Source organism: Bombyx mori, chromosome 22 (genome assembly GCF_030269925.1).
Source record: "Bombyx mori chromosome 22, ASM3026992v2".
Taxonomy (NCBI): domain Eukaryota; kingdom Metazoa; phylum Arthropoda; class Insecta; order Lepidoptera; family Bombycidae; genus Bombyx; species Bombyx mori.
The window spans coordinates 13,337,841-13,364,497 of NC_085128.1; the positions used below are offsets into that span (position 1 = coordinate 13,337,841).

The 26,657-nt window shown below is 37.7% G+C and overlaps 1 protein-coding gene across 5 annotated transcripts in view; it reads left to right on the forward strand.

The window, feature by feature from the left end:
- Positions 1 to 25,479, forward strand: part of LOC101741916 (putative protein kinase C delta type homolog) — a 51,650-nt gene extending 26,171 nt beyond the window's left edge. For 4 of the 5 annotated variants that reach the window (XM_038018843.2, XM_062675018.1, XM_012691628.4 and 1 more), the window contains 8 exons: positions 6,205 to 6,279; positions 9,432 to 9,568; positions 18,982 to 19,155; positions 20,009 to 20,163; positions 21,139 to 21,277; positions 22,116 to 22,304; positions 23,221 to 23,361; positions 23,920 to 25,479. In XM_038018843.2, coding sequence (XP_037874771.1) covers positions 6,205 to 6,279; positions 9,432 to 9,568; positions 18,982 to 19,155; positions 20,009 to 20,163; positions 21,139 to 21,277; positions 22,116 to 22,304; positions 23,221 to 23,361; positions 23,920 to 24,069 — 1,160 coding nt within the window. In that variant the 3' untranslated portion in view covers positions 24,070 to 25,479. The remainder of the gene's footprint in view (positions 1 to 6,204; positions 6,280 to 9,431; positions 9,569 to 18,981; positions 19,156 to 20,008; positions 20,164 to 21,138; positions 21,278 to 22,115; positions 22,305 to 23,220; positions 23,362 to 23,919) is intronic. The other variant, XM_012691629.4, reaches the window with a different exon arrangement.
- The last annotated feature ends 1,178 nt before the right edge of the window (positions 25,480 to 26,657 follow it).

The following is a 26,657-nucleotide window of genomic DNA, read 5'->3' on the forward strand; positions in this document are numbered from 1 at the left end:
CGACGGATGGATTCACCCTGGTGCAAAAGGGTAAGAAGCGTGCCGCGGAGTCTCGAGCTCCCGCGGCCGCTAAAATTAGCAAAGCCGCGAACGCGTCGCGCCCCCGCCCTCAGACTCCCGTTGCGCCTCCAGCCCGTGCCACTCCGTCACCGCGTCCGGTGGCACAAAATAAAGCCCAGACCCCTCCCCCGGTAATCCTTCAAGAGAAGGCAGCTTGGGAACGAGTTTCCCTGGCCCTTAAGGCCAAAAATATCAATTTTACGAATGCCCGTAACCTCGCGAACGGCATTCAAATTAAGGTTCGAACATCCGACGACCATAGGGCCCTCTCTTCTTACCTCCGTAAGGAGCGTATAAGTTTCCACACATATACGCTCCAGGAGGAGCGCGAACTCCGTGCCGTTATACGTGGCATCCCTAAAGAGTTGGATGCCGAGCTCGTCAAGGCCGACCTTCTCGAACAATGCCTACCGGTTAACTCCGTACACCGCATGCACACAGGCCGCGGAAGGGAGCCATATAATATGGTTCTCGTCGCCCTCCAGCCTACCCCCGAGGGTAAGCAAATATTCAACATCCGAACGGTCTGTAGCCTTTCCGGAATCGCAGTCGAAACCCCACACAAGAAAGGCACACCTAGCCAGTGCCATAACTGCCAATTATACGGGCATTCTTCCCGTAACTGTCACGCGCGCCCCCGATGCGTCAAGTGCTTAGGCGATCACGCCACGGCCCTATGCACTCGCGATCAAAAAACCGCGACAGAACCGCCTAGCTGCGTCCTGTGTCGAACACAGGGTCACCCCGCAAATTACCGCGGATGCCCCCGAGCCCCGAAAATAAATCGCCGCGTCGCCCGCCAAAACCGCCTCCGAGCTTCCGGCCCAGACATCAAAGCCTCGGCACCCTCTGTGTCGCAGGCTAAGCCAGCGTTCGTTCCGGCGCCGGTGCCCAGTGTCTCGGCCTGGGCGAAACCGCTGCCGTACATGAACACGGCTACAACTCCCTCCTCCGCGATTCGTCCCGCCCCCGCGACTCGTCCCTCTCCCGCGACTTGCCCTCCGACCGCGTCCGACAATCTCGCTTTAGCGATCGACTTCTTTCAGTCGATCAACTTTGAGCGCGTTAACGCTTTGGGCGACGCCATTCGCTCTGCCTCCACTGCACAACACTTTATCGCCGTTGTGCAAGAATACGCCGACGTATACGCGTCATTAAATACGTACGTCCTCCCCTCTCTCCGCCGGTAATCAATGGCGTATATAAGTAGAATAAAGCCCCTATCCGTAACGATAGGATTTTTTAACGCTTACGGTCTCGCAAATCAGCGTGATCAGGTTTCTGACTTTTTGCGTGACCATCAAATTGATATCTTTTTAGTGCAGGAGACCCTACTTAAGCCCGCGCGCCGTGACCCTAAAATCGCGAACTATAACATGGTCAGGAACGACAGGCTCTCTGCTCGTGGTGGTGGTACCGTCATTTACTATAGAAGAGCCCTGCATTGTGTCCCACTCGATCCTCCCGCGCTCGCTAATATCGAAGCATCAGTGTGCCGAATCTCACTGACGGGACACGCGCCGATCGTTATCGCGTCCGTTTATCTTCCACCGGATAAGATCGTTCTAAGCAGTGATATCGAGGCGCTGCTCGGCATGGGGAGCTCTGTCATTCTGGCGGGCGACCTAAATTGTAAACACATTAGGTGGAACTCACACACCACAACCCCGAATGGCAGGCGGCTTGACGCGTTAGTCGATAATCTCGCCTTCGATATCGTCGCTCCGCTAATCCCGACTCACTACCCGCTAAATATCGCGCATCGCCCGGATATACTCGACATAGCGTTATTAAAAAACGTAACTCTGCGCTTACACTCGATCGAAGTAGTTTCAGAGTTAGATTCAGACCACCGTCCCGTCGTTATGAAGCTCGGTCGCGCTCCCGATTCCGTTCCCGTCACGAGGACTGTGGTGGATTGGCACACGCTGGGCATCAGCCTGGCTGAATCTGATCCACCATCGCTACCGTTTAGCCCGGACTCTACCCCGTCTCCTCAGGATACCGCTGAAGCCATAGACATCTTAACGTCACACATCACCTCGACATTAGATAGGTCATCGAAACAAGTTGTAGCGGAGGACTTCCTTCACCGCTTCAAATTGTCCGACGATATTAGGGAACTCCTTAGAGCTAAGAACGCCTCGATACGCGCCTACGACAGGTATCCTACCGCGGAAAATCGTATTCGAATGCGTGCCCTACAACGCGACGTAAAGTCTCGCATCGCCGAAGTCCGAGATGCCAGATGGTCTGATTTCTTAGAAAGACTCGCGCCCTCCCAAAGGTCTTACTACCGCTTAGCTCGTACTCTCAAATCGGATACGGTAGTAACTATGCCCCCCCTCGTAGGCTCCTCAGGCCTACTCACGGCGTTCGATGATGACGAAAAAGCAGAGCTGCTGGCCGATACATTGCAAACCCAGTGCACGCCCAGCACTCAATCCGTGGACCCTGTGCATGTAGAATTAGTAGACAGTGAGGTAGAACGCAGAGCCTCCTTGCCACCCACTGATGTGTTACCACCCGTCACCCCGATGGAAGTTAAAGACTTGATCAAAGACCTACGTCCTCGCAAGGCTCCCGGTTCCGACGGTATATCCAACCGCGTTATTAAACTTCTACCCGTCCAACTCATCGTGATGTTGGCATCTATTTTCAATGCCGCTATGGCGAACTGCATCTTTCCCGCGGTGTGGAAAGAAGCGGACGTTATCGGTATACATAAACCCGGTAAACCAAAAAATCATCCGACGAGCTACCGCCCGATTAGCCTCCTCATGTCTCTAGGCAAACTGTATGAGCGTCTGCTCTACAAACGCCTCAGAGACTTCGTCTCATCCAAGGGCATTCTCATCGATGAACAATTCGGATTCCGTACAAATCACTCATGCGTTCAACAGGTGCACCGCCTCACGGAGCACATTCTTGTGGGGCTTAATCGACCAAAACCGTTATACACGGGAGCTCTCTTCTTCGACGTCGCAAAAGCGTTCGACAAAGTCTGGCACAACGGTTTGATTTTCAAACTATTCAACATGGGTGTGCCGGATAGTCTCGTGCTCATCATACGGGACTTCTTGTCGAACCGCTCTTTTCGATATCGAGTCGAGGGAACCCGCTCCTCCCCACGACCTCTCACAGCTGGAGTCCCGCAAGGCTCTGTCCTCTCACCCCTCCTATTTAGCTTATTCGTTAACGATATTCCCCGGTCGCCGCCGACCCATTTAGCTTTATTCGCCGACGACACGACTGTTTACTATTCCAGTAGAAACAAGTCCCTAATCGCGAAGAAGCTTCAGAGCGCAGCCCTAGCCCTAGGACAGTGGTTCCGAAAATGGCGCATAGACATCAACCCAGCGAAAAGTACTGCGGTGCTCTTTCAGAGGGGAAGCTCCACACGGATTTCCTCCCGTATTAGGAGGAGGAATCTCACACCCCCGATTACTCTCTTTAGTCAATCCATACCCTGGGCCAGGAAGGTCAAGTACCTGGGCGTTACCCTGGATGCATCGATGACATTCCGCCCGCATATAAAATCAGTCCGTGACCGTGCCGCGTTTATTCTCGGTAGACTCTACCCCATGATTTGTAAGCGGAGTAAAATGTCCCTTCGGAACAAGGTGACACTTTACAAAACTTGCATAAGGCCCGTCATGACTTACGCGAGTGTGGTGTTCGCTCACGCGGCCCGCACGCACATAGACACCCTTCAATCTCTACAATCCCGCTTTTGCAGGTTAGCCGTCGGAGCTCCGTGGTTCGTGAGGAACATTGACCTACACGACGACCTGGGCCTCGAATCTATACAGAAATACATGAAGTCAGCGTCGGAACGGTACTTCGATAAGGCTATGCGTCATGATAATCGCCTTATCGTAGCCGCCGCTGACTACTCCCCGAATCCTGATCATGCAGGAGCCAGTCACCGTCGACGCCCTAGACACGTCCTTACGGATCCATCAGATCCAATAACCTTCGCACTAGACGCCTTCAGCTCTAGGAGCAGGCTTAGGGACCTCGGTAACCGTACTCGTCGAACTCGACAAAGAGTTCGCCGTGCAACCTAACCCATGAATCAGCTCGCTGAGTTTCTCGCCGGATCTTCTCAGCGGGTCGCGATTCCGATCCGGTAGTAGATTCATTCGCGAAGCAGCTGCTCTTGAGCTGTTAGGTCTCCTTCGGAGGCGCTCGGGTAGCTGTTAGCAAATCCCACCCCTCCTGGCTGAGCTTTTGCTCGCCCACCTGTCCTGGTGAAACTGGAAAGGCCTCCGGGCCACCAGTAATCCTTCAATCATAAAAAAAAAAAAAAAAAAAAAAGAATTTTTACATACTTTGTGCGGCGAAAACATGTTTGTTTACTACTAATATATAAAGGTAACAATATCTTGTCGTTGTTGTAATCGACATGGCAAGTAAATTGTGAGTATTTGTTTATGCTCTGTGGTACACAGAGGCGTGGGTGTGTGAGGCGGTTGTCTGGACTGTGTCCAATCTTTTGCTCACCTGTGTTGAATTAATAGAACTGATTGCTGTCGAAACACAAATTAACGGGTCAATTATTGGCTAAAGTCAGTAAAATATTTATGAGGCGCATTTGTTATGTTAAAGTAACTGTGTGTATTTTGCAATTTTTTACTAAAACGGCAGTCTTTATCACCTAAGAAAAGGTTTTCTAGATGTAAGGCAAAGAAAATATGCCACTTCAAGGTTATATTGTAAAATATCTTTCTCTCTGAAATTATACTGGAGACCATTAAAATTCGTATCGGTTAATTCCTATGTCCTAAATTTTGTTTAGAATTTATTGAATAGCATTGGACAATCCGTTGAACTTCCTTCTGATCATTGATCGGTTGCGTCAATAGAAGTGGTATGATTGATGTGACCGAGATTCGGATTCCCATTACTACAAGTGCTCGTCGATTACTTGGCTGGACTTCAAACGTACTATTTGTATTTTTATCTCTTAAGCAAACGCCTGACTTTGCTTTCTTTGGCGATGAACTTTGCGCAGACTATCTACGCCATTTTTTTTTATTGCCTTTGTAGGCAGACGAGCATACGGCCCACCTGATGGTGAGTGGTTACCGTCGCCCATGGACTTCAGCAATGCCAGAGGCAGAGCCAAGCCGCTGCCTACCATTGTACGCCATTTGTACCAATGTGAAATCGAAAAAAAATAGTCATCCTTTTCAAGTAACATAACATGATTCCAGTTTTGGAAATTCAGAAATATGCAGTTTTTAGTTGTTTGTAAGTTAATTTTGTGCGAGCCCTAAAATTGTGTTAGCAACTTAATTTCAATTCAATTCAATCTTTTTTAGTGATAAACGATATAATTATGCCTTATAATGTGTTGATGATTTTATACAAAATAATATTTGCGGCTATGAATTCGCAGATACTGCTCGATTATTTGATAATATATCATTATATTTTTGACCACTCTAAACAATACGCCCAGATGAGGAGACTAAACGCGATGTATGAATTGTTTTAAAAGAACATTCAAAATCTTCAAAAAAATCGTTGACCGTCTTTAGGAACTCCATGATTTTAGTTGCGTGTCTTTTATTTGAAAATATCATGTGTAACGAACAGCATGTAACATAAAAAGGTGATTAAAATAAGCACTAACTAACCGCGAATGTTTTCCACTTTTATAGGCACATAAAATGTTCCAAAAGACCAGACATGCCGAATAAACCACATACGCAAAACGTATTTGAAAAGGAGACTAAACATTTTGTAGTAATATTGACTACATGTTTATTAATATTAAGGGTTGTGGCAGGTTGATAACGTGCTCAAAAAGATGAAAATTCAGCTTAGGAAGTGGAAAAAGAATCATTTATTGATAAGATCACATGTTGATGTGTACCTTTTTTCTTCTTATTTCTGCATTCATGAGTTCCGATTTAAGCTAGAATAGCCCCTGTACCAACAATATATAAATAAATAATACATAGTCTATATATCTAGGTTTAAAATTTTATAAACTTCGATTAGATTTTTTAAATACATCAGTGTCTAAAACTGCGTATATACACCATGTAACATAGTAAAACTGGCAATAAGACAGGGCCAATAAGTCCTATATTGAAATGAGAAAGAACAGCTTAACTAATTTTACTCCTGCAGGTGGAGAGAATCCCGGAACATCTTCATGTAGCAGCTCGGCGAATTGTTCCACTGATATATTGGAACAGGAGCTTGGTGAGAAATCAAAGATTTTTTTATTAACCGTAATATTCGTGTTTCGAAGGAGACGCCCCTTGAACATTTACTGTGAATGTTTTGTCATTAATATTATGATGCCTTTATGCTTGCTGCTGCTAACACTCATAATTGAACGAAATTATTGTAAATAAAAATGTTTTAATAAAATATAACATATAAATGTGTAACAAGAGTAGTTAATGGGCTAAAATCGTAAAATCCAATGAACATTTTTAGATCTCGACTTGAACTGACTTGAAGTATTTAATACGTGACACAATTGGCAAAGGTTAGGAAGTGTTGTTTGTAGAAAAAGAAGCAACATAAATACAAATTCAACTCCCACATACCCGCCGTGCGGGTGGGGATCCGGCGATTATATCCTGAGGTAAAAAAAAAAAAACATTGATACAAAACTTGAATTAAAAATATAACTTTTTTGTTCAACAACGAAAACGGTTGGTATATTTTTAAAATCGTTCCGCATACCGGATCTGTGAAAAAAAAAAGCGTGCCAGAAAAAAAACCAAGGAAAATGCATCAACACTACATGGTATTTTAGTTTTATAAGCATTTAAAACAAATGTACCTTTTGTTGTTTTATGATAAAATCTTTGGTTACAATTACTGCAAGCAACAGGGAAAGAAATTGTAATTTTTTACGCAAGTGACCTTAATGCTTTCTTACACTGCACAAACATGAAACTTTCATTTAAAAATGCTATTATAGTTTCTTGTATTAGACAATCGTTTAAAATACAGCTAATCATGAAGGAAATATTTCTTTTTATAGATCTTTTTACTAGTATTACGGCCCTTTGTGAGCCAATCTAATTCAGAAATTAGTAGCCTAAACTTGAAAACATCTCAATAACTAAAAAGGAAAATATGTTTCTATAAAATATATGTGCTATATTTGTGGATAACTGCGAAAATATACGGCAGGTAGTACTGATGTGATGACGAGAATGAAATCATGTAAAAATATATATATTATCTTTTACGATAATAACCATTAAAATATCTATATTATTATTTTTTTTATTTAAATTTATTCGATTTCGTGACAATCGGTAGTACTCAAAATTGTTTTCCGTTAGATTCCCCGAAAAGACATACTGTGTCCTAGATTCCACTTCATAAATTGACAAAAAAAAATTCAAAACTTCATACCGATGAATGATAGCGATGACATTCGCGCCAAATCGTTACACAATTTTAAAAGTCACTTTTAATAGATTTTAACGAGAATGTGGCACGAAATAAAGCACTACCATTTAATTTATTACAAAATAAATTCTACAATATGTTGCTGTGCTGATGCGTGACGAGATGTAGACGCTTGGGTAGTGATTTGGAAATAAAAAGGTACGAATTTCAGATTAGAACGTTATTTTACTGGTGGTAAGACCTCTTGTGAGTCTGCATGGGTAGGTACCACCACCTTGCCTATTTCTGTCGTGAAACAGTAATGCGTTTCGGTTTGAAGGGTGGGGCAGTCCTTGTAACTATACTGAGACCTTAGAACTCATATCACAAGGTGGGTGGCGGCATTTACATTGTAGACGTCTATGGGCTCCGATAACCACTTAACATCAGGTGGGCTGTGAGCTAGTCCACCCATCTATGCAATAAAAACAATATACATTGCTTATACAGAACAGATGAGTCGATAGATGGATGACGTCATCTACCAGTCAGACAAAATGGAAGCTTTAATTTTATTGTATATTATAGCGCCTGCCCACTTAAACCACAACCAACAACAGATATATTGTTATATTATATAGATTTCCCTGTAGGAACAGACAGGACGGTGGTATCTACCGTCGACGAACGAATGCTAATAAAATCAAATTGCCGCTTATGAAGACATTATTAGATCTACATTATGATACTTAAACAGTGTCCTTAGCACTCGAATCAACATTTTAATCGATTTCATAAGTATTACTATGGAACAAGTAAATAGAGTAATTTGAGAAGATAATTCGAGAATTTTTTCATAAATTATTCTTCTTCTTCTTCCAGTGCCTCTTCAATCCTGAAGGTTGGCCATTAGCTTCCTGTATTTATCTCTATCAGCAGCGAGCCAGTTATTATTACATTCTAATTTAAATTTAACCAAAAACGGTTGACGTTCGAAAAATAGTCAAACAGAAATTGTTTTTGAAGATCCCGTGATTTCCCAAATTTATTCCGATCGACCTTGATATTGTTCTGTCTGAGCATATATTTTTAGCAACGTCCGCCATCTCGACCGAGGTGAAAGAGATTTAATGTATCACAGCATGTACCTTCACGAAAATTATGTCATAATATTTAGCGGTGGTTCAAACCGTCATGTTGTGTCAACTTCTAAAGTCGATGACCTGCTCCTTTAAGATTGACTATCACAATTTACGCTACATCCTTTTTATTGATACTTATTGCCTTTTAATACGGCTAACTAAGACTACATACTAATTACATAATAACTAATACTGCGTATATGGATGATTTATCGTTGGGAATCCGAGGTAACAAAATAAAATGAAAAATTTAATTACCTTATGGGAGCATTATTTTGTTTTTATCGCTACTGTGAATCTATCGCAATTATCAAGGAAAAATTTACGAATATATTGAATAATGAAGAAAACTAAAAAAAACTAGTGATCACGCGGTAGTTTCGTAGAAAATTTTGCGAGCGTCAGAATGTCTGGAAAACATCGAGTAGCCTAGAAAGTTAGAAACTCATTATTTAGCTATTTTTATAACGAAATAAAATTTTAATCTAGTAGTTGATTTACGTTTATTAATCGATGTAAAATTTATGGTAATGTGTAATGTGGAGAATCATCAACCTACATAATGTGATTAACTCCTAAAATATGTTTTTTGACAAAAATATACTCTGTATTACGCTGTATATAAAGATACGGCACAACACTTGCGCTAATATCTCATTTCACAATGGACACTACAAGGACAATTTGTTGTTTTTTTAAAAGAATCAAGATAGTACTATCATCTACTAACTTTGAGTCGAACTAAAATTTTCTTTATAAATTATTTATTCATTTAATCTATATTTTACGTGTCTATATTTTTCTAAATGTGTTGCGTCTTATGTATTATAAATAAAACTAGTTAAATGTTATTTACAGAGCAATCTACGGCTTACGGTATTTTCCGTAAAACAGGCCGGTTCACACCACCAGCCAGGTCCATACCCCGCTTCAGAAAATATACGGTTGAAGATTTTCACTTCATCAAAGTTTTGGGAAAAGGCAGTTTTGGAAAGGTGAGCTTTTGAAAATTTTCAATTACATTTTATTATAATATGAGACTGAAGTGGCTAGTTTTATTACTCGGTCAGGTCAATTTTAAAAAGCACAAGGGTTTTTTTCCTACCTGTGTGATAGCTTTGAGAGGCTATATCAGCGTTACCCTAGCGTGTAGGTGTGCTCTCGGGGATCAAACTGGAGGTGTCGCTAACACTGGCCTTAGCAAGAGCAGTGCTTCGCAGAACTGGTGTCACTGGTGGTAGGACCTCTTGGGAGTCCGCACGGGTAGGACCACTCCAGATAGGGTAGGTCCACTCCGCCTATTTCTGCCGTGAAGCAGTAATGCGTTTCGGTTCGAAGGGTGGGGTAGCCGTTGTAACTATACTGAGACCTCAGAACTTATATCTCAAGGTGGGTCGCGCGTTTACGTTGTAGATGTCTATGGGCTCCAGTAACCACTTAATATCAGGTGGGCTGTGAGCTCGTCCATCCATCTAAGCAATAAAAAAAAAAGAATATACCACCAGATCGGAAACGCGACCCACTGACAAGATCCAGCGAGAAACTCAGTGGGCTGTGTCTAATGATTAGTTTACTCGTCGAACCCTTCGTCGCAAGCGATACTGAGACCTACGCGTAGGATGGTAGGAGCAGACAAATCTGTCTACCTTCTTTCTAGTCCGAGCAATAAACTTGTAGGAAGAACCCGTTAAATAGTTTGTGGCAAAATAGTCATCTTTAAGTAGTAGTCCTCATAACTAAGGGTCGTAACCGCTGCCTTCCAAATGAATCTTTCTTATGTTGTTGTAACATGCCGTGCCTCGTCTGAATCAACACACGCAAAAACAAAACAAATAAAATTATTTGACGATATTGTTAGCATGTTTGGTTATATTCTTTTATAGTATACTAGCGACCCGCCCTCGCTTCGCTTCGGAAACTGTAATTTATTATTGATTTCTTCACTATTTAATGGATGTTATTATACATATAAACCTATCTCTTCAATCACTCTACCTATTAAAAAAAACGCATCAAAATCCGTTGCGTAGTTTTAAAGATTTAAGCATACATAGGGACAGATATAGGGACAGAGAAAGCGACTTTGTTTTATACTATGTAGTGATTATATACTTATAGTATAGAGTATCATGTATTGTTAACGGTGTATCCGCTGGTATCGTGTTATAAATAACTATCCCCACATAATTTCGGTTTTTGGAAACGCTACATTTTACACTGCTTAACCCATAATTAATTACAACAAATAAAAAAAAAAAAATACAATAACCATGTAAATGCAAATTCTTGATAAGCTTGATCTTTTTTGATAAACATTACTTCTGGCCACATCTGGTCACAGTTTTTGATAAACATTAGAAGGGGCATATCCTTCAACGTCCGAAAACTCATGTTCTTCGCTCACAGCTAATTATCTGTCGTTACTGAAGCTTTTGTATTTCTTGGCAAAAACTCATCATGAATTTCTTTATTTCGAGCTCATTAGTTAACTTAAATTTCGCATTGTACTAATTGTCAGTTATAATTTAGGATACACAATATTCACTTTATATTTGTTTAAAAAGCGCTTACTTCTATTAGTTTTTTAAGTAGTATTTCTGTTAACTGTATTAGCGGTTTGTAGTTTGAGACATTTTTTCGATTAGGAGGGCACTCGTTTTGATATAATGCTTGATAATAGGAAGTCATTATAATTGACTCAAAATTAAAATCAAAGATCGTTGTTCAGTAGAGACATTCAACATTTTCCTGATGAACTTTCACCAAAATCACCTATCGCCACTCACACTAACCTCAAAATTTTATTATCATAAAAAGTTGTGAACAAAGTGTCATCGACTTCGGCAATCTCGTAAAAAGTTAAAAAAAAAACAGTTTATAACGTATGAGATTATTGAGGGGGAAAACCGAAGTATTTCTGTACTTTGGTAACTAAAATTTGATGTAAAGATACAGCGAAGGGCGTTCTCGCCGAATTAGGACGATTCCATTCCGATATGGTAGTAGATTCATTCGCGAAGCAGCTGCTCATGAGTTGTTAGGTCTCCTTCGGAGGCGCTCGGGCAGCTGTTAGCAAATCCCACCCCTCCTGGCTGAGCCTTTGCTCGCCCACCTGTCCTGGTGAAACTGGAAAGGTCTCCGGGCCACCAGTAATCCTTCCATAATAAAAAAGGAGGGAATCTCCGAAACTGACTGTGTGAAAATAAAATCCGAAGTATCGTTTATTTACTTCAAATGTGTTAGAAAAATCGGTTTTAAAACGACTGCTACCGGTGTTGCCTACTCGTACTATGGTGGATAAAAACATAACGGACAGCTGTTACAGCACAAAAATGGCGGAAAAAAAGAGTTTCATTCAAGAGATTAATTACATATGAAGTCATTTATTCTGAAAGAGTGCACGATTCTATTACATGTTAATAAAATTTTATCGTCTATTGTTTTTTTTAGTATTCCAAACCTTTCTAAGAGTTGTAGAGTGCCAATTTCTTTTGCATTGTAAATATTTTTCATACAGCTTACTCATGTGTTCGAGAATGTTAACATTTATTTTTATTTCAGTGAAGGCAGATATTGATTGTTGTGGTACATAGACATGTGTTGCTCAGACAGATCACATGTACACGCGTCTGAAACATTACTCTGAACTTTATGAGAAATATATCACTAAGTAAAAATCTTTAAGTATGATATATTATTTTCTATAATAATGTATTGTCTATGGTACACCGCAACATACCTGCTATATTTTTATATTTTACAGAATTTCTGTAAATTAAACGGTTGTCTGGAAGAGATCGTTTTTAGCTATAAGACCGCCTATTGTACAAATGTATGTGCTTTTTGACTGTTTTTTTGAATGTAAATTGTGTTAGTGTGCAATAAAGTGTCTTCTCTCTCTCTCTCTCTCTATATGATTAACAAACGCGGGGCTATTCGTTTCGGTTTAATCATGCATCTCTATGATTAATAAACGCGGGGCTATTTGTTTCGGCTTAATCATGCATTCTCTTCTTTGGTAGTGTCTCAAGGCTGACCAGTAACTAGCGATTCAAAAAACATAACGCAACATAAGCTATTCCCATCTAAGCAATAAAAAAAAATAAAAAAAATTAGATCCATGATAGACAACATTCACTACAGGCTTTAAGACTACCAAATTATTTTTCGTATTTATTTATTTAACGTAGTTAATGGTAATGGTTTTTTGTAACGCATTTTAAATATACACGTCAATATCTTTAGACAGTATAAAAAAAAACATCATCATTACATAATTATTATCATAATTACATTATATTTTACGTTTTGAATACTTGACAGTTTTCGTGGTCACGGAAGACTAAGGAGTTATTCGTCATCATATGAATAAAAGTGAGATTATATTCTACACTATAGAAGTAGAATAGAATATAAACTGTATACTGTTATGCCTACGGCTCGCGAAAACCATAGACCTTTAAAGTAGGGACGCGACATATTGTTCTATACGTAAAATTGCATATTATACAAATAGCACCCAGTTTGAAGGCACACACATAAACATATATCTATCTCGTTCTTACTCAGCACTGTAACTCGCAGGAAAACAGTATAACAGTATTTCAGTGCGTACATAAAATAAAACATAAATAATCCCATTCTCACGGATCGTTTGAAGCCTCTGGGTCTGCGGAGGGACTTCGGTTCCCTCTGTATTTTGTACCGCATGTTCCATGGGGAGTGCTCTGAGGAATTGTTCGAGATGATACCAACGTCTCGTTTTTACCAACGCACCGCCCGCCACCGGAGTAGAGTCCATCCATACTACCTGGAGCCACTGCGGTCATCCACAGAGCGTTTCCAGAGATCTTTTTTGCCACGTACCATCCGGCTATGGAATGAGCTCCCCTCCACGGTGTTTCCCGAGCGCTATGACATGTCCTTCTTCAAACGAGGCTTGTGGAGAGTATTAAGCGGTAGGCAGCGGCTTGGCTCTGCCCTTGGCATTGCTGAAGTCCATGGGCGACGGTAGCCACTCACCATCAGGTGGGCTGTATGCTCGTCTGCCAACAAAGGCAATAAAAAATATATATATATATATATACGTAAATACCTAATGAGGCTGAAAATTCGCCATGCTTAGCGCACCAAATGTCATTGTCACGTCAGTTCAGCTGTCTGTCTTGAGTTGTACAATATTTATTGACTTTGATATCGATATAGTATGATTGCTTATATAAAATTTCTTATTTTATCATGCTACCCCGCTTAAAACATACAAAAATACTAATTAAAACATATTTTATATGCTTTAGATGCCCCAAAACTATTATCTATATATATTTAAATTCATTATGGAGCACTACTCCGAAAAATCGGACACCATTTTTCGGACGGAATCTATTGATCGTGACACTAATCATAAATACCTCTTAATAAAATGTGTCATCAAAACATACTTAGACATTCTGTTTAGATATTTCGGGAAAAAGGTTACCGACAAAATCTCTCTTCGGAACTATTTAAATGAAATAGTTTTATTAAACAGAGCGTCGTACATATAAACCAAACTTATCTAAGTTATTATTATTATTTATTCATTAGCCCAGCGAAGATTATTTTTCCATATTGGTCTTATATCTTTATTATATCGAATACTTTTAATCTTCATGCTTTAGTGTTCCTCTTGAGAAACTGCTTAACCTATTTTCTAATATTACTGATGCACAAATACCTATGTAACCTCTATACGATTAATCCTTAAAGAGGTTAATATGTTATTTATATCATTCTTCTATAGATGACATAAATAGAATTTCGATTATTAAAACATTAGAACATTAGACATATAAGGAGCATTTTTGCAATATTAAAAATATAAAATGATATAAAAATAATGGTGAAGCAATAGCTTTAAATGTTGTTTCTCTTTATAAGAGCAACTCAATTGCTATAGTTTTACAAAGCTAAACTGTATTTTGATTTAAATAAATAAATACATTATACCTATATAAAATGTTCCGTCGACCAGTCGTTGAGTGCTTAAAGCGATGTACGTGCGTTGAACTTAACGTGCATCATTATTTATTGCCCGTGTTAAAACAAGAATAGCATAGAACTAGGTCGTGGAAATATAACGTGTTTCGGTGTCGTTAATGCCTTCCGACTTTTGTATTAACTAATAATACATACTACATTGAGACGTAAAGATTTAAATAATGGAATAAAAATTTAAATATTGTATTATTTTTTTTGGCTTAGATGGGTGAACGAGATCACAGCCCACTCGGTGTTAGGTGGTTACTGGAGCCAATAGACATCTACAACGTAAATGCACCACCCACCTTGAGAGATATAAGTTCTAAGGGTCACAGAATAGTTACAACGGCTACAGAATAGTTACAATACTTTTCAAACCGAAACGCATTACTGCTTCACGGCAGAAATAGGCAGGGTGGTGGTACCTACCCGTGCGGACTTAGAGGTCCTACCACCAGTAAATTCAAGAGGTCCTACCACCGGTATATCTAAGCATTTCGTTCGTGTGAAAAAAATACGAAATCGGACGATGATAACAAAACAAATTAATAAGTAGTTTTGATTAATGTTATTTTATTAAAATAATCATTCAATCGATAGAATAGAATTTTTGGCAATTTTTTTTTTGTTATACTATAGTAGGGAACCAGATTACGGGTTACTTAGTATTACCAGAGTCCGTGGATATCGCAACGAATGCCACTATTCACAATGAGACCAGAGTTTCAATTTTATCAGAAACGGATGTTGGTGCACCTTTGCGGCCCTACAAAGCACTTAATCACTAGTACAGTTTTGGTAATGCTTAAATATCCCTCGCTCTAAACCCTGGAGTTCGTCAATCCGTCGGCCCGGAAGAATCTCTAGGCCACCAATAATCCTTCTATCCCAAAAAAACCTATTTGATTTTATGTGTATTGGCACACCTTCAGTTTCTCCAGTTTAGCTGAATACATGTCGTTTTTTAATATAACTAGTTAATTTAAGAAGTTCATGGATTTGTTCATGAATGCCCACAATTAGCACGTTAGCTACATAGCAGAGTATGTCATAATTGTGTTTAAAGTGGGACAGTTTATCTTCTCTCTGTTATTAAGATAAATATTTGCAATGAAGTTTAATATTTTGCTTATTATTTGTATCATAAGTATTTACAGACTATAGTTTCTACTATACTTTGACTATACTTTGACGAAAAATGTTCTATTTATATTTCTCTAGTATTCGATCCTAGTGTCGATAGTATTAGACGCTCACATTTCAAATGACGCACGTAACGGCAAAGACTGGAAAATGTCAAACCATAATAATGTATGATTCTATTTTAAACGCCGCGCTGGGCACAATGACCCCGTGAAAGATTACAATTGTTAATGCCTACCTTGGAAGAGAAAACTATCATTAGCAAAGGTAACCTTCTAGAATACCTTTTTATTCTTATAAGATTGTTAATTAGTGTTAGTATCTAATAAGATTGTTAGTTGAATAATGACAAAAGCTTTTTGTGCGGCTTTATAGTACCACTGTGAAAATATTATGGTGCTGTCCCAGTATAATGTCAATTTTAAAAATACGCACATAATACGACATTAAAGGTTTCGTTAATTAATTTAGGCAAAGCATAATTTTACGCACCAATTATGCGACTAGCGTCAGTTGCTGAATGTAATTCTGTGCCAAAGTAACAAAATTTAAAGGCCTTTTAGTTTAAGATTTATCGCCCCTTGTCCTTTCGGCATTACAATTTTGTGTTTGCAATTTTATTTATCAAGCTTGTTTGTCTAATATTATACGAATAAATCGTTTACTGTACACCCACATAGGGTTTAAAGCTTAAGATTTTCCAATGATAACCTTTTACCTTGGCACCCCACAAGTTCAACATATACCTACGGCGTAGAGCCACTGCGCTCAGCCATAGTGTTTCCAGATTTTTTTACCATATATCATTCGGTCATGAAATGTATTTTCCTCCATAGTTTTGCCTGAGCACTATGACTTGATCTTCTTCAAACGCTTGAGGAGACTCCTTAAGGATTGATTGTATCCCTGGCATTATTCACGTTCATAAGCGACGGTGTTCACTCACCATCAAGCGGACCGTATATTCGCCTTTCTACCCAGACAATAAAAAAGAGCCTCTACAGATCTTTGACATCTTCGAGAAATAACATCAATTACAAAAAAAAAAACGCATATAGTCTGCGAAACCGATTTCTCATCTTCTTTGGCGCACATATAGCCCAAAGCAGTTTGTATCTAGTATTGTGACCGTTTGTAGCTTGCATCGAACATCGAAGTTCACCTGCTCCATACATCATGATCTACCTAGATTTAGACGAGTTATTTCTGGCGCATACATCACTGACCACATTACAAACGTAAGCCCGCACGTGTCATCGGCCTCCTGCTGGGACGATCGGCTACTTTGTTACAAGATGGAAGACTGAAAACAATTTATCACGTCTTTCTTCATTCATATTAATCGTTCTATAAAGTTATAAATAAATTCTACAAGAAAGAAACTGTCAACGATTCTTGATTCGATTGTGGGGCTTTTTTACTTTGTGCCTAGCGAAGACAGACATGGGCAGTTAACAGCTTTATTAAATTTGTGATTATCAGCACCAAAATACTTGACGAAGAATATAATTAACAAGATTGCGTGTGAAAATAAATAATTGAAATAGGATTTTTTTTTAGATAGGCTTTCCCCAATGCTGGTTTTAATTTATCGTGAACTGTTTTATGAGACGATATTTTTTTACAAAATACGTGCCCTTAGGTTGTTCGATTTTATTTGCGGTCTCTAAGATATAAGAGCTAGGATTGGAAGTTTTGCGTCATCCGCTTCTTAGTTTCTCACTTCTTCACTTCATTAGACTTTTACATTATCCAAAGTTTGGACAACTTCTTAACAGGGAGAAAAATTCAATACCCGAAAGGCAGTAAGTACAAAATGCCGTTTAAGAGTTTGTTGGTTTCCGTACACCTGACTTCTTCAAACAGGCCATTGAAAAATTATCAATGCGCTAGTAGAAATGCATCGAAAATATGGGTGCACATTTTGATTGATAGAAATAAAAAATAAATATAAAACAAGATTTTCACTTTCCTAAAGACCTAATATTTAGTTACAATTTTGTTCGCCCAATAATCATTGTTATTTTTGTTTTATTAACATTTTGTCGTGTAGGTAATTGAGAGAAACTCGCTCGTCAATAGCTATTTAACTAAAATAAAGGAAAACATCTCAACAAATCGAGTAGGGTTTAATTCTACCTAAATTACACGAATAAAATAATTTCTCTAATTAATATCATTCATCCTGGTCGACATAGCTGCCACTAATTAACGATCCAGCGTACATACGCCATCAGAATAGATTTACGTTGCTGTATTAATATTTATTGTATACAATAATTCCTTCAACTAGTCAAGTGGAGATATCTTCCTGGTTTCGCGAACGCTTGGCCCGTTTGCCTTTGAGACCGAGCCAAGAATACGGAGAAAGCTATATCCCAGTTATAAAATAAAAATCAGCAACGCGTCGCATGCTTGTCAAAACGTTTCTTAAACATTTATCAAATGTTAATCTCTGCAAGCTTTTTTTAAATAAACACAACGTTTCATAATTACCATTGTGCTAAATTTAAAAACGAATGAATTTACACACAAGTGCCATTCAAATCAATAATCAATACATAGTATAAAACAAAGTCGCTTTCTCTGTCCCTATATCCCTATGTATGCTTCAATCTTTAAAACTACGCAACGGATTTTGATGCGGTTTTGATAGATAGAGTAATTAAAGAGGAAGGTTTGTATGTATAATAACACCCATTGAATAGTGGAGAAATCAATAATAAATTACAGTTTCCGAAGCGAAGCGAGGGCGGGTCGCTAGAAGCGTATAATGTAATGATTAAATTTAATACCCTTTTTTGGTTTGAAAAGAAATGGACGCTTACTACAATATTTTTCTTGACTTACATTTATTATATACATAAGCGGATTATGTATATTCAGAAAGAACACGAACAGGGCAAACCGGTTCGCCAACTAACCAATGTTTGTTCCTTTATCGGGTTGGAGAGAGCAATCCACAGTTACTCTATATAAGATCTAACTTTGAAGGCTTAATAATAAATAGATCCAACTTTAAATATAAGTATAAGGTACGGAAGAAGAAGTAAGCAAAAGATGATTGCTGGAATATTTTGCTGGCAGCTGACTGAATTGATATTTTTTCTAGATGTTCTTCGATTTTCTGACAATATCATCGATTCCGGGATACTATCATCAAGTCGTTCCAAAATTGATGTATTTCAATAGCAAGTGACTATGGAACATTGGCGAAATGTATGTTTTATTACATATATTACAGGTTTTATTAGCAGAACTCCGAGACACCGAATACTATTATGCTGTAAAGTGTTTGAAGAAGGACGTGGTGCTGGAGGACGACGACGTCGAGTGCACCCTCATCGAAAGGAAAGTTTTAGCGCTCGGTACAAATCATCCGTACCTTTGTCATCTATTTGCTACATTTCAAACTGACGTGAGTTATTACCTACATTTATTGATCATAGACCTTTATAGTAGGAACGCGACATATTGTTCTATACGTACAATTGCTTATATAAATAGCACCCATTTTGAAGGCACACATTTCTATCTCGTTCTTACTCAGCACTGTAACTCGCAGGACAACAATATAACATATTATTATAATACAATATAATACAACATAAGTATTTAAGTGCGTACCTACATAAAGTGAAACATGAATATAAGTAAATACCATACTTCAGTATTATTGATTGCAACATTTGTTCAATTCAATAACTATTATTCTATTAAAGTAAACAAGAGAATTTACTGTAAATTAGATTGAAGCAATTTTATGTTTACATTTTAAATTAAGCGTTAAATTTTAATCAATGCGGCTGCATTTTTGAGCCGTTTATTTTATAAGAATATCTTATACTGTATAAATAAAAGGCAAAGTAGGGCAAACAGAATTGTGAGTGGTTACTGTTGCTCATAGGCGTCTTAATAGTGGTTACTGTTGCTCATAGGCGTCAAAACACTTAAATTCACGAAAAGTATAAATACAGGCTCGGGAAGTAAAAAAGCTTTTCAACGACAAATGGAAAAAATGATGTCAACACGCTGTATTTAACCGGCATTTCCCCCAAACTAAACTGGTTATTATAGCAGTAATTGTTACGGCGTTAATGAAATACTACCTGGTTAACTAGAGTGGTTATTGCAATAATAATTGTAACAGCACTGTAGATGAACGTAGCGTTTCTATGCAGTATGAATCAACTATTCTCCCGAAAAATAAGACAAGTACTCTTTTTATAAATCATTCGTATATTTGAAGTTATTAATCATATTTTGTACAGTCCCATCTCTTTTTCGTGATGGAGTACCTCAACGGTGGTGACTTGATGTTCCACATACAACAGAGCGGTCGGTTCCCTGAAGCAACAGCGCGTTTCTATGCCGCTGAAATTGTTTCCGGCTTGAAATTTCTTCACAAAAGAGGAATTATATACAGGTATGTTTCAAATTTTTCGTGTATTGTCTAAGCCTGACGTGCATGGTACACAATTTAGTTTTTGTAATTCGGGATGATGTTAGAATTTTAATTACACTCCACATATCCAATTTATTAAAAACCATTTAATATTTATAGTGAATTAAATAATTGATTCTGCGTAGCACTGCTCTTGCTAGGGCTAGTGTTGGAAAATTCTCTCAGGTTGAGTGCGTGAGCTTAGCTACCCGTCCGGTCGTAGCTGGAATATTCCGTTAAGTTGCCAGGGAATAAGTAGAAAAAAAATATTAAATAAATTAATATATCGTCTGCTCGCATTAAAATTGTATAATCTCAAAACTTACTATAATAATTTTACAGTAGAGTGTTTTTTAAAGGTTTAAGACGTGATATTTTTAATATTAATCATCTTTGCAACATTATTTTTTTATTTTGTACCAGTTACATTATCTGTCTTTTAAAGTAAGATAAAATTATGTATTAATTTTGTTAATAGTAGTCAAAACATAGGTAAACTAAAAAAAAAAGTAAAACTAAACTACGCTCTTTTGACAGTATTTATTAGAATAATACTGGTGATACCAAATGATTCCGCATATTAACTCAATTTCTAATATTTTTGGAAATTGTACACTTTTGATATAAGTATTAGTAACTTGACAACATTACAATCCTTTTATGAAGAATATCGAATCGAGGCAAGAGAATGTTACTAGTCACAAAAATGGAAATGGAGACCTTGGGCTCCTCTGTCATAATTCGTGATTTGCTCGGGTTGATACCACCTTTCTGTATATTCTTGCCACTCAGTGTTCTATGTCAGTACGGTTTTTTTGGTCATTCTATTACAATGGAGACTCAGGTATAAAAGTGGGAATTGTTTTGCGGTGTCTCGGGTCTTACGGTCCTCGGAACCTAGTCTCAGCCACCAGCCACTCGCCAGCTAATATCTAAATTTTTTGGTTTTTTTTTTAGAGATTTGAAACTTGACAACATTCTTCTTGACTTCGACGGCCATGTTCGCATTGCCGACTTTGGCATGTGCAAGCTACAAATTTATTTAGACAAAACCGCGGATACGTTCTGCGGAACGCCAGATTATATGGCACCAGAGGTATAAAAATTATATATTTTTTGTTATTGTCATTGTAAGCAGATGAGCATGCGACCCCCAGATGGTGGGTCGTTACTATCGGTCATGGAGGTCAGCAATGCCAGGAGCACAGCTAAGTCGCTGCTTAACTCTACCTTCCGCAAATCTCGTTTAAAAAAGAAGTGCCATAGCACTCTAGAAGCAACTAGAAGTTCATTCCAAAGCCTGATGGTACATGTCGAAAATGATTTCTAGCAACGCACCATGGATGAACTCACTCATGATCACAACTTAATATTAACTGGACATCGGAGTCCATAGACGTCACCACATCTGAATGGCTCTGCCCGCCTTCGAGACATGACGATGATCGAAGTCCCCATCGTATTTTACAACCATCGGTTACTTTTAACCAACCGGAATGCATTGCTTGTCTTTTTAGTTGTTGACCTGGTCTGAATAATTGTTTTTAAGGGATTTTATGACCTGGTAACTAAGACCTTTAATTCATGTCTTATTATAACTTATATTCCTAATTTTATGAAAAATGTTAATATGGAGTGAAATTAAATGAATATGATTAATTTGAGACATTAATCAATTGGGATGAAAAATAATCTCAGTAAAATGGTGGTCATTTACTGAGATTTTTTCAGTGGACTTTTTGGAGGATCCCGAAAAGCTATGTCCAGCGGCTTTGGGTCATTATCCCAATTTTGTGCACTTTAACAAATATTAATAGATATTATCACACATTTAAACCTGAAGAAACACAAATAGACAAATTAAAACAAACCACACAACTTCACTCCTCGCGTTCCCGCCAAAAAGTCTGGTCTGAATACTGTTCTGTTTTCAGATTATCAAAGGATTGAAATACAATCAAACGGTAGATTGGTGGTCGTTTGGCGTGTTGCTCTACGAGATGTTGATCGGCCAAAGTCCGTTCAGTGGCTGTGACGAAGACGAGCTGTTCTGGTCTATTTGTAACGAAATGCCGTCGTACCCCCGTTTCCTGTCCAAGCAATCTCTCTCCATTTTAACTAGAGTAAGTTTTTACAAGTAACTAGCCGTACTCGCCCGCTTCGCTGGGCATTTAAAATTAACATTATTATTTTTTGTCATTATTATTAGGAAGTCCAACACTCATATAAATATTAGCCTATCCATTAAATACAATTAAGTACATGTATTTTCTACATAGATACCAACTTTCAAATCAATCGGATGCATGGTTCATTATTTATAACGGAAAATCCGTAAAAACCGCTGTGGATTTATATATTAGTATAGATAATTATACAATAATTTTATTACTTTGATATAATATCCTGACCAGGATCACCAAGATGAAAAATATTATATCGAGGGGTGAAAGGCTATTTTGGTTATATAATATATAATTGGCGACATTTCGCCTTTTACTTTACAAGATACCCATCTACAGTTTCAAATTAGGAAAAACTATAAGAAAAAACTTCTTCAGCTATTTTCATGAAGTAAACTTAATTGAAGTACCTACACTTACTAGGTAGGGCCTCTTGTGAGTCGCGCGTGTAGGTACCACCACCCCGCCTATTTCTGCCGTGAAGCAGTAATGCGTTTCATTCGAAGGGTGGGGCAGCCCTTGTAACTATACTGAGACCTTAGAACTTATATCCCAAGAGGGGTGGCGCATTTACTTTGTAGATGTCTATGGGCTCCAGTAACCACTTAACACCAGGTGAGCTGTGAGCTCGTCCACCCATCTAAGCTATAAAAAAACATCGAATTTTTAATACTAATATGAAATAAAAGGCTTATATAATTACAAATGTAAATGTGGCATATTACGCGAAATTGCGCTTAAACCAAATATCTTTTCACCCCTCGTTAAATATTAATATTTAGTTCGGTTTGCTATGAAAGCGTTTTTGAGTATAAACTCCTTTTGTTTTTATTTTAAAAAAAACCTGTTTATTTAGTTATTGGATAAAGACGCAAGGACGCGTCTCGGTGGCGTGGAATGTATGCACGGCGACATAAGAGAGCAGGATTTCTTCCACGCGATACACTGGGACAGACTCGAGAGACGGGAACTGGAGGCTCCATTCAGACCTCGAGTTGTATGTATAGAATGATCATTATTAATCATCGAAGTTTTTTTATTAATTGCCCATATCAAAAATTTTATTGTGACATACCGGTTTGATCTGTGAAAAAGATAATTAGAAAAAAGTGGTTTTATTGTCACTATTTTCATTTTACTATTCCATATTTCCTATCCCAACGTTTTGAGCTGTTTCCATTGTCATGGACAGCTAAAATAATTTTCGTCGATATTTGAATATTATGCTACTGTACTGTTAAATTATTTTCTTCTATAAATACTTCCAATTATTATTGGCCGCTATGCGTAGTATGCTGTGGTTATTACATAAGAATAATATAAAAAGAAACAAAACAAAAACGAACAACTATCATTAGAAGCGCGTCGGCTGTGAATAATTTGGTTTATTTAACATTTGGCAAATACGTTTCCACCGTACTAAATTGTTATTTTAAACATATATTTGCACTACATATTTATTTTAAAGCAGTTGGGAGAATTATCATAATATTTGTGTTCTTAAATTAAATAATTTAATTGAACGGCTGTGATATTTGCGACCATATTGTGACAGAGACATCCAATGGACACACAATACTTCGACCGAGCATTCACAGGAGAACGACCGCGGCTGACTGCTGTGGAGCCTCAAGTTCTTCGCTCCATGGACCAGGAACCCTTCAGAGGATTCTCCTATACTAATCCTAACGCTACAGATCGTTAATGAGGAAAAAAAACGGTTATGGTTAAAAATTTTGTGACAAATAAACTCATTTGTGAGAGTTGACATATTCCCGAAAATTATGGAAACGTCACAAATCTAATTTCATCCGATCCAAATTATGATATGGATAGGATGTTTTGAAATAGAGTATAATAATAAGTAATTTGGATGTACCTACCTACTTCTCAAATTATTTTATTTAGAATTAAATGTAATTTTGAGGCCAATTTTTTAAAGTGAAAACTTCTTTAACTTCGTTGTTATTTGAAAATCGATAAAAAGAAAGTGTCTCAAAAAGAGAAAAGCATGCTAAACCTCTTTAAGGTTTGACCAGCGAGAAAGTATAAAATACTTTTTAATTGATTTTATAAAAAGCAATTATGCTTCATCTATTGGACATGGAAAAAATCATGAAATGTCCACTTATCTTGGAGTTAGAATGATTTCCATAAAGCCTCCTTTGTAACTTATTTAAAACTTTTCTCTGTAATGAAGAGTACATAATAAATTTGAGAATTTGCGCAGATTAAGATGCAAATATTAGTCTACTGTTTACTAGTGTTCTTGTTTAAGAGAGCTTATAATCTATAACTAGTGTAAAAAAATATGTCGAAGGTGCCTGGTACACAAATACGAAAAGCCAAACATTAACTAGCCTACATCGCTTTAATGTGAATACCTACCTTAATATAATACATACCGACAATTTTTTTCTTTATTGACTGTTGAGTTTTAGAAGAGTCAGAAATCTAAAAGTTATACTTTTACACCTATCACGTATTAGCTTAACAATGACGATATACTACCTGTTTATAAAATTATAATTACTATTAGTTATGTTTATTTGTTAGCTAGATAGTTTTTTTTATAAGAAATGTTGTATCGTGTTACAAAGTATTATAATATACTTGTATAATATATTATGTGTATATATACAACGCTTAGCTTCGCTCTGGCAGCGAAAATAATAGTTTTTAATGAATTATATTACACTGTAGGTTGTTAGCATCTGTCATTCAAACTATGGTTTGCACGACAATGCAAGAGTTATTGATAAATTACTATAACTTATACTTGCTTTGATGTTCTGCTTCCAAAAATGTAACAAAGTATTTTTAGATTATTAGTTATTATTGGTCTCGTACTTAGAAATGGTAAAAACAAAACCAATTCTTGGACTCGACAAATAGTATTGTAGCTATGATGATGAGTTCCTATACAAAGTTTCTATCAAATACACACTTTAAGCAATACCATTTACTTAGTATAATTTTATAAAAAAATTCAAACTAGATGTCATTTCAATAAATTCTTAGGGTGTAAACTCTGTTATGCGTATTACATATCATACTTAGGTAATTTTAGTTCACATTTTGTAAATTGTTTGTTAAAATAAATAAGTGAAAAGTTTCATGTTGTTTTAATAACACAGCGTGTTTGAAATATCCAGATTTCGTCCTTCGTAGCAGTATTTTAAATACCTAGTTTCCTCTAATCCTAATCTAAATTCCTGCCTTTACTAGAATGTATAACCTCGTAAGATTTTATCACCATTCTATCTATCTATTCTATCGATTGTGGATTCGTTATATCGACAGCGTTAATGATACCTATGACCGCCATGTGGAAATTGAAAAATTGAGGGGCTGATTTCACCTGAAACTCTTCTTCCTTATGTAACCTTATCTCAAAAATAAATGTAAAAACCTTATATAATCAATAGAGGAAGGTACTTAGTAATGATTTCTACTCGAAGCGAAACAGCGAACGGACCACCTGAAGCAAGGCGGAAAAATTGTGAAGTGTGCGTACCTTAACCTCGATGAAAATTTTGTTTATCCCGAACCTAAAATTATTATATCGGCTACCATTTCCACACTGAAATCGAAATTCTAGTAGCTTAATAACAAAAAGAGCAATTTTACAAGGCAAATCTACATAGTCTGATCTACGCGTTGGGTTAATTTCGTACCTTAAATTACTTTAGTCTAGATAAAAAATTAGCTGTTTCGAAGATTACTAGTTGGAGAAACTTTGTTTTTATATTTTTATTGCTTAGGTTGATGGACGAGCTCACGGTCCACCTAATGTTAAGTGGTTACCGGAGCCCATAGACATCTACAACGTAAATGCCGCCACCTATATTGAGATGAGTTCTAAGGTTTCAGTTTTAACAGTACAACGGCTGCCCCACTCTTCAAACCGAAACTACACTAGTACTGCACTACTACTGCACTACTACTGCTCCCTAGGCTGAAATAGGCAGGGTGGTGGTACCTACCCGTGCGGACTGACTAGACATCCTACCACCAGTAATTACGCAAATTTTAATTTTGCTGGTTTGATTTTTATTACACGATGTTATTCCTTCACCGTGGAAGTCAATCGTGAACATTTGATAAATACGTATTTCATTAGCAAAATTGGAACTTATCTGCGGGATTCGAACACGAGTGTACCGCAAGATACGATACGACGCACCTTTTTTTTTTTTTTTTTTTTTTTTCCCTACCTATGCTGATAGCCTTGAGAGGCTATTTCAGCTTCGCCCTAACGTTAGTAGGTGAGCTCGCGGGGCTCAACCGGAG